We start from the raw sequence: 18,671 nt of genomic DNA, 5'->3' as shown, positions 1-18,671 counted from the left end.
AATGAAATAACACATTTCAAAATAATCAAGGATTATTTTGAATCACAAGGATATCAGAATAACTGTGGATTATCTCAGTGATATACGGCTTGCCTAGCATGTGCAAGGCCCTGGATTCTATCCCCACTATGGAGGGGGGGAGAAGACACCAAGAATATTAGAAAATACTTTGATATAAATGAAAATTAAGACAAGACATATAAAAACATATGCCACAAACCAGAAGTAAAGCTGATAAATGCTACAACATACATGAAATCTGAAATTATTACATCAAGAGAAAGAAGCCAGACACAAAAGGCCACATTTGGTATAATTCCATATATATAAAATATCCAGAACAGACAAGTATATAGAGATACAGAAAGCACAGTAATGGTTGCCAGAACGTGGAGAGAGGGAGATTAGGGAGATACAAAGTTTCTTTTGGAGGTGATGGATTTATTCTGGAATTAGACAATGGTTGTACACTATGAATATACTAGAAACCACTGAATTGTGCTCTTTAAAATGTACTCTTTAAAATTTAGAATTTTACATTATACAAATTTTATCTTAAAAAAATAAGATTTTTTTTTCAAAAAAAATTCTAACTTCATAAGTCACGGGAGGAGAACACAACATTTTGGTATTCCTATGAAAAATGCAAAATTTGGATGAAATCAGGAGGAAACATCAAACCCAAATTGGGTGCATTCTTCAAACAAATGACTAAGATTGTTCCAGATTAAAGGAACCTAAAAAGATATGACATAAGCTTGGATACGATCCTGGATCAGGAATAAATATGAAAACCTGGCAAGGAACAAAATATCAAAACCTAAGGGGAAACCGCACTTCTATCAAGTCACAAGCAGAAAAAAGAAATAAAAAGATACTGTCCTGGTAGAATAAGTGGTATTCCCTCAAAATTCACACCTGTATGTGGCCTCACTTGGAAAGAGAATCTCTGCAGATATTATCAAGTTACAATGAGATCATGTATTAGTTAGATAAAAATGAGGTCACATTAATCTACTACTAGGTTAATGTGTCCTAAATCCAGTGACTGGTGTCCTCATAAGAAAACCATGTTTAGACCGAAGCTAAGACTAGAATGTGGCAGCTACAATCAGAGAAAGTTCAGGATTTTCTGGCATCCACCACATGCAGGAAAAAGCAAAGAGCTTTCCTGTAGAGCCTTTGAAGGAGCATGGCCCTGCTGGTAACCTGATTTAACACTTTTGGCCTCTAGAACTAGATGATAAATTTCTGTTGTTTTAAGCCACAAAGTTTGTAGTAACTTGTTACTGTAAACTTAGGAAGCTAAAAACATTTCATTTAAAACAGCATACAAAACCCAACCAACTAGAAATTATTCTAACAAAATAATTATTGGTACTGCACACCACTAAAGAACATTTTCTATAAATGTTCTGGGAGTACTCACTGTCCTCACTCAACATGCTTAGTTGACCAAGGGTTTATACTCCTAAGTAAATAGCTTAGAGGCACTGGTGTTAAAAACAATAAAAACTAAATAAAAACATTTATACTATAACTGCTCAAGATTGAAAAAGTTGACAACAATTCAATACCCAACCACAGAAAAACAGAAATTAGTAAAAGGATCTATGTTCAAATGGTAGGGTTTTTCATATGGGGCAACAATCTGCCAACAACCCTACATTTCCCTAACCCATTCACTCTTCCTCCTAAATGATTATTTCATACTGAACCCAGGGTGCTTAACCAATGAACCACATCCCCAGCCCTTGTTACTTTTTATTTCAAGAGAAGGGCTCCCTAAGTTGCTGAGACTGGCTTTGAATGTGATCCTCCTGCCTCAGCTTTCCAAGCCACTGGGAATTCTACACAATATTTTTAATGTGCCTACGTTTTGAGAGTGAACTGTCTCATGGATCAGTTGTGGAATATTCCACTTGTAATATCACATTGGTGCTCCAAAAGTTTCAAATTTTGGATTTTTGGATTAGAGATTCTCAACCTTTATTACTTTGCCTATCAATGGCTTCTGATAATTTCATTCTCTTTGAAATGCTATTGGCCTCAAATAGAACACTCTCCAGGTTTTCCTGCTAAATAATTAATGGTTCATTCTCAGTGTCCTTTTCTAGTTATTTCTCATCTCTCTGACAAGAAAATTAGTGTGTCTGGATTCTGAAACTGCTGAATCCAGATGACTATTTAATATATTCTCTAGGATGCATAACAAACATTGTAAATTAAATGTGTTCAAAACTGAGCTTCTAACTAGGAATGGAACCGCCACATGACCCAGCTGCACTACTCCTTGGTATTTATCCCAAAGAATTAAGCCATCATACTATAGTGACACATGCATATTCATGTTTATACCACAATTCACAATAGCCAAACAATGGAACCAGCCTAGGTGTCCATCAGCAGATGAATAGATAAAGAAAATGTAGTATAGATACACATGTGGAGTTTTATTTAACCATAAAGAAGAATAAAATTATGTCATTTGCAGGTAAATGGCTAGAAGTTGAGACCATTAAATTAAACAAAATAAGCCACACTCAGAAATATCAAGGGTTACATGTTTCTCTCACATGTAGAAGATAAAGAGGAAAAAGCAAAGAAAGCTGGAATTGAAGGAATCTCATGAAATCAGGAGAGTAAAGAAATCAGAGGAAGGGAGGAGGGACAGAAAAGGGGAATGGTATTGACCAAGTTATATTGTTATATTTTTATATGTACAAATATGTAACAACAAATCCCACCATTATGTAAAATATTAATGCACCAACAAAATATGTGGAAAAATGTATATATAAACAAAACTGAGCTTCTCACCTTTTCCTTTTTTCTAAAATCTGAATTAACCACAATTCCATTCTTTTGGTTATATTCATCTCTCACTCCTTTCTTTCTCATCTGCTCCATATACAACCCCTTAGTGTATCCAACCCATGTTGGTTCCACCAACCAACTCTCATCACCCTCCCATTGCCTCCTTGATCCCAGATACCACCATCTCTTTCTTAGATTATTACAATCCTCCTAAATCATCTTGCTGCTTCTGCTTTTACATCAAAATCACAACACAGCAGCCAGAATGCTCCAGCCCAAACCTAAATCAGACAATGTCATACCTCTGCTCAGAACCTTTGGTGGTTACCCATGTGCTGTGGTTTAGATATAAAGTGTTTCCCAAAAAACTCAAATATTAAAAACATGATACCCAATGTAGCAGTGTTCAGAGGTGAAATGATTATATAATGAGAGCTATAATCTAACTGGCGGAGTATATACTTGATAGATTCGTAATTTGAATGTATTACTTGGCAGTAACTATAAGCAGGTGGAGCATAAATGGAAGAGGTAGGTCACTGGGGTCATGACCACAGGGATTGTATTTTGTCACCTTCCCTTCCCTTTCCTCTCTTTCTCTCCCTCTCCTTTCTGGATGTTGTCCTCCACTATGCCCTCACCTTGGCCCAAAGAAATACAGAGACTGAGCCTTTGAAACCAAGATCCCAAAATAATTTTTTCCTCCTCTAAATTGTTCTTGTCAATTGTTTTGATCACAGCAACAAAAAGCTGACTAAACACACCATGTCAAAATAAAAGCCTTATAAGGACCACCAAGACCCTACATAGTAGGCTCCCAATTATCTAAGGTCATTTCCTACCACTTCCCTCACTCTACTTTAAGATACTTTTCTACACCAGCTATACTGGCCCCATACTGTTACAAGCTGTTGAACTAGATATCCCTCTTCCTAGGACACCTGTCCTCCATAGGTATGGCTCACTCACTAACCCCATGCAGATTCTACTCAAATGTCTTCTCAATGAGGTCTTCTCTGGCCATTCTTTAAATGCAACAACCTGAAACTTCTTATCCTCTTTCCATAATTTCTTTTTCCTCCATAGCACTTATTACCATATAAAATATATTTTACTCTCTCTATTTTTATTATCTGCTTCTCATCATTACAACATATCTCCAAAACATAAAATATACTTTTAAAAGTCTCTGAAGAAAGTGTAATGTTAATCAATACATGAAAAATTCAAAAACAGGCAGATTAATTGGATTGTTTGCAAATATATAGAGAGAGAATTTTTAAAGTCTATAATAAAAAAGAAGTAATCAACCCAATATTAAAATAATGGTTGCCTCTCTTTGGGATAATGGTGGGAGTGTCACCATGGAGGGACACCATAAGGGCTTCCAGGATGTCGTAATGTCCTTTTTGTTGGCTTACGTGGGCAATGTTCGTTTTCTTGTGGTTCTAAAACTGTTAAATACGTGTGTGTATGTGTGTGTGTGTGTGTGTGTGTGTGTGTCTGTGTGCCTATGTATACATATATTCATGTACTCTTTCATATGTAATAGTTATCAATTTATACAATAAAGTAGGAAAAAAGTACTATAGATTTTAAATCACTTGATAAAAGTAAATCTATAGGTTTTTTTAAAATTATCAATTTATAAATTTGTGATTTTAACTAGGCATTCCAAAAATCAGAACCTATCATGATGTTTATACATACAACAGTCTTTCTTGTCTGTATAAACATTTTGTACTAATTTTAATAAATCTCCCTGCTGTACTATTTTTTAACATGTGGGTGTATCCATGTGTATTTCTATTCCTTCCCATATAAATATGTACTATAAAATTTTAAATTATCAATCTCTTACTAAGAATATATTAGGATTACTTCCAATACAGAGTTTGACAAAGAATCAATAAAATTTTTATTTAAAACACTTCAGATACTCACTAAGCAGAGAAACAAGAAAGAATGGTGGCATATTCATCAGGATTTAGTGAAATGTGATTTAACTAATAACATATAAAATTGTTCTATATCACTTCACGAAACTTCTGACAGCTAAATTTCTTAGAAAATCACAAAAGTTCAATAATTTGATTGGCTTTGAATAATTCAATGTAAAAATAACTCCCATTATATCAAATTAAAGCCAGAATAGTTAATTTCATATAACTATGAATAGCCTCATTATGAAAACATTTTTAAGTATATGTAATTCAAAGACTTTTTAAAAGTACAGATCTAATATAGCACCACAGAGGCATTATCCTTATGTTCATTACTTATCCTTTTATTATCTTTAAAAACAGTTGAAATTTTTATTTTAAAAATTTGATAATAATATAATAGTAAAGTTGCCAGTTGTAAATAATATTTAAAACATTCCTTATTTATTAAAACTTGAGGTTTTTCACAAAGTTAAAAAAAAAACACAATAGAGGAGAAGATCTACCTAAACAATAGGCCAAGAAAATCTGAGGTCTCTGTTATCAGAGTAAACCTTGGCATAGAGGAATAAGGACGAAGTAAGTGGTCAATTGTAAATTCTATACATGCAAAAATGTTATGAGATGTCTCATTTAACAAGGTTACAAAATCCTGTCTACAATGACCCTGGAGTCTAAACCCTTGCAGCAATAAGAATGTTCATTCTTTTAGTCTTTCATTGTGAAGAAATCTGACCTAATTACCCCTGAGGAATTGAGGTGGCAGCAATGACTTGTACCCTGAACTTTAATGTCTTGATTATTTTTCCAAAAGTGGCAATAAAAATGTATTTGGTCATTATATACTGAAAATGACCCTCTTTGTCAAATTATCATAAATTTGTAGCATACTATGTTAAATTTCAGAAGTGAAATCAAACACAGACTTCAATTTCAACAACTCAACTAATAAGGTTGAGTACCTTATAGATGTATTTTGACCACATGGACAGCTTTTTTGTGACATATCTGTTCAAATCTCTTGTCCATTTCTTTATTGAGTTTTCTTACATTTTCCTATTGATCTATAGTACTTCTCTACATTTTCAAGATGACAGCCCTTTGCTGGCATTATACATTTCTAAATAGATCCCAAACTGTGACTTGCATTTTTATCTTCTTAGTGATGATTTTAGATATATAAATATTGTTCATGCTATTACTTTTCTTTATGAATACCACTACTTGAATCATTTTTAAATTTTTTTTACCTATTTTACTTGCCTTTTAACCTTCTAGAATACTATCTTCCACATTGCGATCTATACTTGGTCTGACATTGATTTCCATTTGGGCAGAATTTATATCTCTATAATATTGAGATTTTTCAAACAATTATCAAAATGTAGTCTCCATTTATTTAGTTCTTCTTTAATTTCTCACAATACAGGCTTATAGTTTTGTTTCTGTAAAGATCCTTCATATACATCTTTAGATTTGTTCCTTAAGTTGTTAATGTTTTCTGATGGCAACATAAGTTATATTGCTTTAAAATTATTCCTGGTATACACAATTACATTTTGCTGATTTTTATATTGATCTTTTATGCAACAACCTATTGCTCATATACCTTATGAATAATATCATATTTTACTTTAAATGATTTTTTGCATTGCCTAGAAACTCTAATAGAATGCTGAATAAAACTGGTGTTTTATTCAAAAACCCTCATCTTCTTCTCCAACCAAAAGAAAAAGCTTTCAACATTTCACTGAACATTTGCAATAGTTTTTGTGTTAGAGTGCATCTTTTACCATGTGAATTATTTGCTTCTCCTCTAGTTCACTACAATTTGTGTCATGAAAACATGTTAAATTTACCTAAATATTTTTCTACATCATTTAAAAATATTATAAAACTTTACTTCACTATTCCTTTAATATCTTAATTACCAAGGAAACTTCACCCATGAAGTGATCTAGGCCTGGAAGGTTTCTCATTTTGTTTTGTTTTTGTTTATATGTATGATTGTTTACTTGTTTTGAAGCAAGAATTTCAATTACAGACTATTTCATTGATATGAAATTACTCCAATTTCTATCTTTTCATGTGTCATTCTGGAAAATTTTGTTTTCCTAGAAATTTGTCATGATTCATCTGATTTTTTAAATCTACTGTCTTACATCTGCTAATCATATGCTCTTCTTAACTTCCAATGTCTATACAACCTTTAGCAATGTCCCTTTTCAATCCTGACATGTTATTTGAGTGACATCTTTGTTTTTAGGTTCTGTGTGGAATTTGTTTATTTTATATTATTTATTGTATTACTCTTTACCAACCAACATATTTGGTGATTACTGATGACTTTATGGATTGTCTACATCATTCTACTTCATTAATTTGTGATCTAATCTCATATTCCTTTCCTTTTCCTATCTTTATTTTCTTTATCCTTACTCTGCTGTTCTTTATGTAGCTTCATAAAAAGATGCTTTGGATACTGATTTTTCAGGCTTTTAAAAGCATTTTCTAATAAATACACTCAAAAGGTATAACTCTCCCTCTTATTCCCTAAATCACATATATTTTAATGTGTTATCATTCTGTACAAAATATCTTCTAATTATTCCTTGACCAATTATTTCTAAGGAGTTTATTAATTTTTATATTAGGGTTTTTCTGATTTTTTTGTGTATAATCACCAAGAACTCACTTTTGGGTTCATTTCACTATGTTACTCAGTAGGTTTTCAATTATTTTTTAATCTGTTGAGACTTGCGTTAAAACCCAGCATATGGTAAATTTTGGAAAACTTCCATAAGTACTTAGAAACAATGTGTATGCTGCAATTATATAGTTCTATGCTCTCAAATATCAAAACCAAACTGTTAGTTGTGCTACTCAACGTTTGATATTTTTGTTTTTTCAATCTACTGATCTTGTGTCAATTATCAAGGGAACTGGATTAAAAATATTGTAATATGATTTGTTCTGTTTTATTCTGTCAACTTTTACTTTATTAATTTTAACATTGTATTATAAGGTCTACCTAAATTCAGAATTATTATTATTATTATTATATGTTCCAGGGAGACACTTGGCTCAAATTCGTACTTGTCTCATTTTAGCACAGCTGTGCCAATTTACTTTTGTTTGGTTATTAGAAGACATATCTTCCTTCTATCCTTTTATTTTCAACTTTTCTAAATATCTTTATTTCAACCTTTTCTAGGAAACAGATGACTAGATTTTGTTTTTATATTCAGTTCAAAACTTGTTGGCCTTTAATTGGAATATCATTCTCTCACTTTAGTAAACTTTGATTTCCTCACATGTATATGTAGTCATCAAGTGATTTGTAGTTAAATGCACCATCTCACGATATCCCAGTTGACACACCTACTGTTCCTTTTCCATGTCTTTCTTGCCTTCTTCCAATTCCATGGAGAACTGGTCACTATCCTCATTTTCCCATCTATTCCCTTGCTAGATATACAAAGATGCACTTTTATGCTGGTTGTTACTTAATAATAAAATCTCAAACCCTTACCTATTAATATGTAATATTTGTTTATCAATTCCCATGTTATATGAGGATTTGAGGTTTTCACACCCACTCATCTCTCTTCCTGAAATACATGCCATCATTTTCATGCATTTGAATTATATGTGTATTTGAGCTTCTATTATTATCAGACTTTTATAAAATAATTATTTAAATTTATGCTTTTTATTTCTCTATATTCTATCAAGTATCTAGGACTATTTTTCTTCTACTTCAATAGCATTTATTTTATTTATTATTTCCTTTACTCCCTATCAGCTATACTCAAATTCTCTAGGTTCTTGTTTTCTAAAAATGTTTTTATCTTCACTGATTTTTTAAAAGTATATTTCACTGGTGATTATTTTCTTTCAACTATCTAAAAATATCATGCCTTCTTGATTTCATGCTTTCAGTTAAGAAATCAGTTGTTAGTATTGCCCCTAAGAGAGGGAACATGCCTTTTCCCCTCTAGCTGCTTTTAAATTTTTTTTCTTCCTGTTTTCAGCAGCTTTACCTTGATATCTCTTAAGTTTCTTTGTATTTATTCCTTTGGTGCTCACAGAATTCTTCAATCTGTAGCTCGATATCTTCTGTCATGTCTGAGAAACTCTTATTTATTTCCCAAAAGAAAAAGTCTAATAATCCTATCTATTTTTTTTCAAAGAATGTAGAAATCCAGGTATATTTTTGAAAGTAGAGGTAGCAGAAGAAATCACAGCTTAGTGGAAAACTGTTCTTCCTTTAAACATATAAAGTAATGAAAAGCTAGAAGTTCAAAAGAATGTATACTGTCTGAAAATATTCATTTCCCAGATTTTACAAAGGGAAATAAATAGAATAATTCTATAATAAATTCTATATTAAAGTTTGTATACTCATAAAATCAATAAATGAAAAATAAATTAACAATATTTCAAACATAAAGAGAATGCTATATATATAAATAGGCAATTTATTAAACAACAATCAAATGACTACATAAAATAACACTATTCATAGCAGTAATTGGAGAAATGCACATTACAATATCAGTAAGATATTACTCATACCTACCACATTGACAAAAGTAAAAATCCTGATAGTTGTATTGGTGACAACATGAAGACACAAAGACACTCATACCCTGCTGTTGGAAGTATACATTACCACAATCACCTGAAAAGCAATTCAGCAACATGCAGTCAAGTTGAGGGTGTTAATACCCTCAGACACAGCAATTTCACTTTTCAGTGTATACCCTAAAGAAACTATTGCACACGGTCACAGGAAGAACAGAAGACAGATATTGCAGCATTACTGATAACAACAAAAAAAGGAAAATTGAACCAAATATCATAAGCTTTTTATTTCAGAGGAAATTAGATGATGAAACAGAAGAAATATTTTTTAAATTTGCATATATCAATTAAAATATGAGTTCAAAGAAGAACAAATCCTAGGATAAATTCTATCAGAGCTCAGTTACAGTGTTAAATAAAATTCCTCATCTAAAATTAACATGATATAAGCACTAATCAGTATAAGTAATACACGAAAAATGGTATTTCTGTGGGATTAGAAATCATCTTAAAGTGAATCATTTATATAAATGAAGGCTACACAGAAAAGTTATTATGTATTTTATGTTATTGCCACATAATAACATGTTGTTAGTTGGTATAAATATGGAAAAAAATTCAAGAAGTTTTCTGTAAAAATATTTAGTAAATGCCACCACAACACAAATATGAAATACAACAAACACCAAATCTTCTCCTTACCATGCTTCTGCCCCATCTACTCACCAAGTCTTAGGGTTAACTTCATACTTATAAAGGTCATCTACCAATCCATATTTGTTGCCTGGCAATGCTTTATAGCCTCCATGAACATAAATGGACTTGGTTATCTCATCATACACACTTGTATGCCCATATCCACCTTGCACAATAGCGCCTTTTGTTTCTGGAACAAGCCAAGTGTTTGACGCTATAATGGAAAGAAAATAAACCATAGGTGTTTAAAAATACAATTCATATATCACCAAAACTATCAACAAGTTAGTTTTAATGACACATTTTTATGAGTAAATACTGTATACTTAATAGTCATTTAGTATTAGTATTATACTAATCAACAAGTTAGTTTTAATGACACATTTTTACGAGTAAATACTGCATACTTAATAGTTATTTAGTATTACTTAATAGTCATGAAATGTATTAAAAATGTGCTAGGTGCTACATTAGATAATAAGTAACACTAAAGCTGAGTAACACTTGTCCTTCGGTAGAGAAATTTATACTCTGAAATACTGGAAATCTGAATTTCCGTGTGCAGGAGAAAAGGGAAATTTGTCACATTTAAAAAATTATCATTATTTCACAAAAGAAAAAGTCTAATAAATTGCATCTTTATTCTTCTACACATTTTCGGATTCAAATATAAGCCTAAATAAACTATTTAGCAAGTATTTTATGAGAGCCTACTATGTGACTAACTTTTAATTAGTCACTAATATTACAAAAATAAAAATTATATGATCACTGTCCTTAACTAAAATTAACTCAGAAAATTTTCAACAAATGCTGGTCCTAAAACTAAATTTCCAAGGCTCTTGACAGCTGTGTTATTGTTAGGATCCACCAATTTAAGTACCAATAAGAGATTAGAAGACAAAGGAAGAAACATCTTCTTCTTATGTCTCTAGAAGCAATAAGGGACAGATGGCAAACAGAAGAAATGGCAGTGTTGGCTTCATAACACTGAGTAGGGGTATTTCCAGCTTAGGGACAAAAGTGGCACTTGCAGTAGCTCAGGAGCTGATGTGATCATAGGCTCCAGCCTTGCTGTATTTCAGCTTCTAGATTTCCAGGTGATCCCACTGCCTTGGGTATCCTTCTAGCATCTGTGTAGTAAATTCTCTACATTAAATTCCACTCTACTTACTGTATTTAGCAGAGGCACTTACTCCCTATCGTTGGTTCATTTATAGAGATAACCATATGCAAGGCATACTTATAAGAACATGCAGATAAAAAGCATGTAGTTTGTTGGTCTTAGAAAATTTAGATGATAAAGAGCAACTATAAAGAAATCTGTCATTTGTTTTTTGTTTGTCTGTTTTTGGGTTTTGGCACCAGGGATTGAACTCAGGTGCTTAACCACTGAGCAACAACCCCAGGCCTTTTTTGTATTTTATTTAGAGACAGAGTCTCACTGAGTTGCTTAGGGCCTTGCTAAGTTGTTGAGCCTGGTTTTGAACTCGCAATCCTCCTGTCTCAGCCTCAACTGCTAGGATTACAGGCATGTGCCACCACACTGGGCTGTCATTTGTTTTTAAATGTACACCCAGACCACAACTCTATCATACCTCTATCTTGTCACCTAAATTTTGACATCCTAGAGAGTTCACTGAAAATACCCAAACTAATAAAAAATGAAAATGATGGCTAAAAACTCTTCACATTTACAAAATTCTAAGGTAGTGAAGAAAGTGATTCTTCACTAGCTATAAAAAATATGAAGTATCAAAAGGAATCATTAAAGCCAATTGTGCTTTACAGAATTTGATTAATATTCTTTAGCCACTTGTTAAATGTTCACGTATGCCTAAAATAAAAGTTTTTCATATTCTTGCTTATTCTTTTTTTTAATATTTATTTTTTATTTGTAGTTGGACACAATACCTTTATGTTATTTATTTATTTTTATGTGGTGCTGAGGATCAAACCCAGGGCCTTGCATGTGCGCTACTTCTGAGCCATAACCCCAGCCCTTCTTGATTGATCTCTTTTTAAAAAGAAAGATAAACTGGCTTTGTAACAAAAATATTGAATAAAAAGTTATAAATGTAAAAGTGAAAAAATAACGTTTGCCCCAGCCCACTTTGTAGAGTTATTTTTCAACATCTTATATATTCTGTATGTTCACAAGTGATAGTTCTAAACATTTTAGTATATACACATTTTAGTATAAAACACATACAGGAGATACACACACACACACACACACACACACACACACACACACACACACACATATATATATTTGTGCCTCCCAAAATACTGTTTGGTGGTTATTCTTTACTTAAAACAGTTGAGGAATCTGTCCACACCCTTTCTTACATTTTAGCAGCTAAATTTCATTATATTGGTAATGTGTAACTTATTTAAATAACTATTTGGGTTCTAAATTTGCTCTTAAAAAACAATAATGTAATAACCAACTTTGTAATCATTAGCAGCTTCATTATCTAAGACAGCATGTCCTATCTCTCAGAAAGTGCACCACTGTCTCATTTAATAAAATTCTTTGAGGAGTGTATCATTGCTATTCCTTTTTATTTGAGAAAATCTAGAATAAGAAAAATTAATTAATAAATCAAAAGTTTAAAAGTCAACATATGGGGCATTGTTCCTCCACACAGACCATATAAATAGCGTTGAGTGACAATCAAAGGAGAATTCTAAAAGGTATAAAGAGGAAAGCACACTGGCCAGTGACTCCAGGTCTGGAGGAAGTGTATCTCCTGACCTCCCCCAAAGGAAGAAGATGCCCAAGTTCAACATTCTCCCACCTCAATCATGAAGCAGAAGGTAACTCTGGTAGGATTATATCTCCCTAGATGGAACAAGAATCCCATGGACAACAGCAGATGATCCTATCAGCCGGAAAGGGAGGCCCTGAGAAAGGGTCATAATACTGTAATAAATGAGCAATACACTACAAAAAATCCACCCACAACAACCTCAGAAGCAAACTTCCAAAATGCTAATAGTGGTATAAGGTAACTTAACTGCTTGTTAGTACAAACTACAACGCTACTTAAAGGAATATGACAAAATCCAAGAACTGGGAAAGTACAAATATACAATTTCCAAAGTGCATTAAGAAATGAACAATTGTAAGAAGGCAAGGCAAATATTAACTTTCACAAGAAGAAAAAACAAACTATAGAAAGAGATCCAGAAATAATATAGAAGACAGAAACAGCAGAACAGAATGTTTTAAAAAACTATTGAAAATATTCTCAAGTATGTCCAATAACATTGCAGAGAAATGGAAGATTAAAAAAAAGAATAAAACAGGACCCAAAGTTTAGCACAGTGGTAGAGTGCTTGCCTAAATGCACAAGGTCATGATTTAATATCCAGGATCTGCACAAGAAAAAAAAAATGAGATGCCTAGAAATGAAAAATACAGTACCTAAAATGAAAATACGTTTAAGAGTATTAACACAAGATTAGATATTATAGGGGGAAAGAACTTAAAATATGTGGTCATGGTAAGGTAAATAGAAATAATGTTTGAAGAAATCATTTCCAAAATTTAGTGAAGCCTTAATTTCACAAAACCAAAAAGGTAAATGAAATACAAATAAAGGGGGGAAAAAATAAAAGAAACCCCCATCAAAGAAAATCCTGAAGTAGAAGATGAGCAAGCAGAAGAAAAAGGTAAGAAGGGCCATGAAAGTAATTTTAAAACTACTAAGACAAGGAAAAAACTGTCAACCTAAAATTTCTGTTCCAAAACCAAAAATAGGTCTGGGTACGAGGCTTGGTAATACAGCACCTACCTCGCATGCTTGGGACCCTGTGGTCAATTCCAAGTACCACAGAAATTGAAATTAAAAAACAAAAGACCATCAAAGTAGAATTCTATGCCCAGAAAAATATTTTTTCAAAAATAAGAGAAAAAGAAAAGTCTATTAAGACAAAAATGAAAAAAGCAAGCAAAGACATACCCTATAAGAGATGGCCATAGAAATTCTTTAGACTAAATGAAAATGATACCTAATACCAGATGAAATGTACTTATACAGACAAATGAAGAATATAGGCAAAAAATTAATATGTAAATAATTATAAAATAATTCATCTCTCTATTTTTGTCTACTTAAAATTTTCAAAACAAACAACAAATTCTTGTGATATTTATAACATAGAAATATGATATCAGCTCAAAGGAAAGGGAATAAAATACAGATATACTGTTGCCAGGTTCTAACACTATATATATAACATGTTATAACATTATTTGCAGGTAGAATATGACAAGATTAAGGTATATATTGTAAATCATAGTGAAATCATACAAAAATAAAACAAAAAGTAAAATTAATGAAGTAATAGTCCTATTGATTCAAAAAGATAAGCAAATTATGAACAATATTTTCAAAGAAATTCACACCAAAAACATAAACTACTGAAAACTAAAGATGAAAAAAATATCGTGGAAGTGACTAGGAAAAAAGTGACAAATTACTTATAGAAGAACAACAATTCAAAAAAAACTGTGACTTTGGGCCAGATTGTAGCTCTGTGGTACAGCACTTGCCTAGCATGCGTGAGGCAGTTGGTTCAATCCCCAGCACCACATAAAAATACACAAATAAAATATTGTGTCCATCTACAACTAAATATATATATAATATTTTTTTTTAGCTGTGACTTTAGACCACAGAAGCCAGGAGAAAGCAGCTCAACGTTTTCCTTTCTTTGTGGGTGTGTGTGGCTCAACATTTTTTAAGTGCTGAAAAATAACTATAATTCACAATTCTATATGTACAAACATATCCTACATAGACATATATAAACACATTTTCTGATGCAAAGAAGATAACCCATAAATTTAATGGAACTGTTCTAAAAGAAATGCTAAAAGAAGCTCTTCAAAACAAGGGGAAATGGCAAAGAAAGAAAACTTAGAACAGAGGAAGAACAATAGATGAGATAAATACTTGAGTAAATATAGACTATTTTCTTCTTCCTTCTTGTCCATTTGATGGGGTGAAACAAAAAATAACTGTTGAGAGCCACAGCGAAAGGGGCCCCAGCAAACTTTCAGACTGCCAGCTGATGAGCTGAAGGGGCCCCAGCAAACTTTCAGACTGCCAGCTGATGAGCTGAAGGGGCCCCAGCAAACTTTCAGACTGCCAGCTGATGATTGGCTCACAGTGGCCCCAGCAACATCTAGCTGATTGGCTCCTCTGCGGTGATGCTCATTGGGCTGTTTCCCTGCCCTTTCAGACCACGGAGCTGCTCATTGGGGGACTTTTTTGGCTCCGCCCATGCGACCCAGCCAATCGGCCTCAAGAGCAGGAGGATTGTGGGAGGAAGAGGTTGTTGGGGTGTGTGGCTTGTGGGAAGCCGGTGGTGGCAGTTGGGCTCTGAGGGTTTTTTCCTGAGGAGCTGTTTTGTTTATCTTGTGTGGTTCTAAAAATAAAGTTAGTTTCTTTTGACAAGTGGCTCCTGAATTGTGCCCAGCCAGACTGCGGCATTTGGTGGCCCGTACGGGGAGCGACTGAGGGTAAGTAAACCGCTCGCCCCTGAGGGCAGGGTGAGAGGATGGGTAGCCATTTTAAGATTCCTCTTTTGTTTTGCTTCATTTTTGTTTTAAGTTGCCTGTCCCTGGAGATGAGTGAGACGGAAGAAAAACCGCTCACTTCTGAGGAAAAACTATTTACGTCTGAGGAACAGATAGGGAGAAAGGACGGATGCACATGTCAGGAGGATAGAAAGGCTATAATGAATTTTTGTTGTTCCATTTTTATTTCATTCTGTCTAGGTTTTGTTTGGCATCATCTTGTTGGGTTGTATTATAGTAGAAATACGGGATCAGAAACTAGTAAAAAACAAACTGAAAGAGTGTTAAGTAAATTGTTAGAGGAAGAAGGCATCCCAGTAAAATCAAGAACAGTCAGGGCATACGTTGATACAATGCAAAAATGTAGCCCATGGCTTTTTAAGGAGGAGTTGTTAAGTATATCACAATGGAACCATCATGGTGAAGATTTAAAAAGAATAGAAAAGAACAGCCCAGGAACTCTGCCAGCTGGCACATTGGCATTGTGGGCGTTGGTATCTGGTTTTCTTAGTCCAAAGCCTTCAACTCAGACAAAGGTAGAGGAAGGAGAAGACATATTGATTCAAGTAAATGACGAGGTCTCTCAAGTTAGTCAGAAAGAGGAAAAGATTCAAGTAAAAGAGAAGGTCTTTCGAGCTAATCAGACAGAGAAAGAAAGTTTAGAGCAGAAAAAGCCATCAGGGGGAAAGTTACAAAAGGAGACTGCTACTAAAACCTTTCTATCACCAGAGGGCTTAAGTGTCCAACCAACAGCACCACCTCTACAGGAGACTGCTACTAACACCTTTCTATCACCAGAGGACGTAAGTGTCCAACTGACAAGGCCACTTCCATATGCTGAGAGGCCCCCAACCCCCGCAGTGGATAGTTCAGATCCTGAGACAGGATCTCAAGTATTAACATGCCCTGTATTTGAAGTAGGAGGGCAGCGAATTTACCATACTTTAAATTTCAAAACAGTGAAGCAGCTAAAAGAGGCTGTAACAACCTATGGTCCTCAAGCACCCTTCACTGTAAGCTTGGTCGAATCCATTACCAACTTGAACATGACGCCAGCAGATTGGGCTAATATGTGTAAAGCTGTGCTAAATGGAGGACAATACCTCTTATGGAAGGTTGCCAATGAGGAATTTTGCAAGGAGACGGCTAGGCGAAATGCAGCAGCTGGTTATCCTCAGAGAAATCTAGATATGTTGTTAGGAAAGGGACCTTATGAGGATCAGCAGCAACAAATTGCATATGATCCTGGTGTATATTTACAAATTGCTGTAGATGCAGTTAAGGCATGGAAGACTTTACAAGGACATGGAGGTTTACAAGGTCAATTATCTAAGATAATACAAGGAACTAATGAATCTTATGCTGAATTTGTAGATAGGCTTATTCAAATAGCTACCAGAGTTTTTGGGAATACAGAACAAGCAATGCCATTAATAAAACAACTGGCTTATGACCAAGCGAATCGTTGGTGCAGAGATATCATTAGACCATGGAAACATGAAGATTTAAACACATATATTAAATTATGTAGAGACATTAATGAACAAGAGCAAGTCATGGCAGCTGCAGTAAAACAGGCTTTAGATGCCAGAGACATTAATGAACAAGGGAAAATTGTGGCAGCTGCAGTAAAACAGGCTTTAGATGCCAGAGACATTAATGAACAAGGGCAAATTGTGGCAGCTGCAGTAAAACAGGCTTTAGATTCCAGGCCAAGAACATGCTACAATTGTGAACAAACAGGACATTTTAAAAGGAATTGCCCCATAGGAGGAGGGTTTAACAAAACTAGGTATCAAAGGAGTAGAATACCGGGTATTTGCCCACGATGCCGTAGAGGGAGACATTGGGCTAATGAATGCCGTTCTCAAACCACCATAGAGGGTACTCCATTATCAAAAAACGAACAAGGACCAAGTGTTTATCCACGATATCGTGGAGAAAGGCATTGGGCTCCATTGCCAAAAAATGGACAGGGGGGCCCAATGCTCCGGGGCCCAAAACCACAAATATACGGAGCACTGGAGGAACCCAGCAACCCCATCAGGGTAGTGCCCAGGACACATTGTCCATCAGATCCCTCATCAGACAAACCAGAGGGAGCGCAGGGTTGGACATCTGCGCCTCCGCCAGATCAGTACTAACTCCAGAGATGGGAGTTCAAATCATTCCCACAGGGGTGAAAGGACCTCTTCCCAAAAGAACAGTAGGCTTATTATTGGGACGCAGCTCTTCTACTCTAAAAGGACTTATGATAAGTCCTGGGGTAATTGATCCCGATTATGAAGGTGAAATAAAAATTATAGCCAGTTCTCCAAATGGTATATCAGTAATTTCACCAGGAGATAGAATAGCACAGTTACTAATAATACCAAGCCTACATGATAAATTTTCCAGTCGTGCTATAGAAAGAGGTTCCAAGGGATTAGGCTCCACAGGTGTAGATTGGGCTATGCTGTCTTTAAATTTAGATTCTCGCCCCATGCTAAAACTAAATATTCAAGGACATGAATTTAATGGGCTACTGGACACAGGTGCAGACCTTAGCATCATATCTCATCAAGAATGGCCAAAATATTGGCCATTACAACAAGCCACTCAAACGCTTCGAGGCCTAGGAGTGGCGACTAATCCCCATAGAAGTGCAATGGTATTAGATTGGAAGGATCCTGAAGGATGTGAAGGAACTATACAGCCATATGTATTGGATCATCTTCCTATAAATTTATGGGGACGAGATGTCCTAGATCAATTAGGTTTGACATTAACAAATAACATCAACCAAAATGCACCCACTATTATGACTAGACAAGGTTTTAGGAAAGGAAAAAGATTAGGAAAACAAGAACAAGGTATAGCAGCACCAATACAAATAGATCAAGGAACAGACAGACATGGGTTGGATTTTCAGAAAGGGCCACTGAGACAATAAAAATTACTTGGAAATCAGAAAGACCAGTATGGGCTCCTCAGTGGCCCCTGACTAAAGAAAAGATACTAGCAGCCCATGATCTGGTCAAACAACAATTAGCAGA

General features: G+C 34.3%; 1 protein-coding gene across 1 annotated transcript in view; it reads right to left on the bottom strand.

The window, feature by feature from the left end:
• Atrnl1 (attractin like 1) overlaps window positions 1-18,671 on the bottom strand; it is a 746,572-nt gene that overhangs the window by 617,103 nt on the left and 110,798 nt on the right. Inside the window, exon 9 of the mRNA XM_076834523.1 lies at window positions 10,074-10,257. Coding sequence (XP_076690638.1) covers window positions 10,074-10,257 — 184 coding nt within the window. The remainder of the gene's footprint in view (window positions 1-10,073; window positions 10,258-18,671) is intronic.

This window comes from Callospermophilus lateralis, chromosome 15 (genome assembly GCF_048772815.1).
Source record: "Callospermophilus lateralis isolate mCalLat2 chromosome 15, mCalLat2.hap1, whole genome shotgun sequence".
Classification (NCBI taxonomy): Eukaryota; Metazoa; Chordata; class Mammalia; order Rodentia; family Sciuridae; genus Callospermophilus; species Callospermophilus lateralis.
This window is presented reverse-complemented; position numbering and strand designations above follow the sequence as displayed.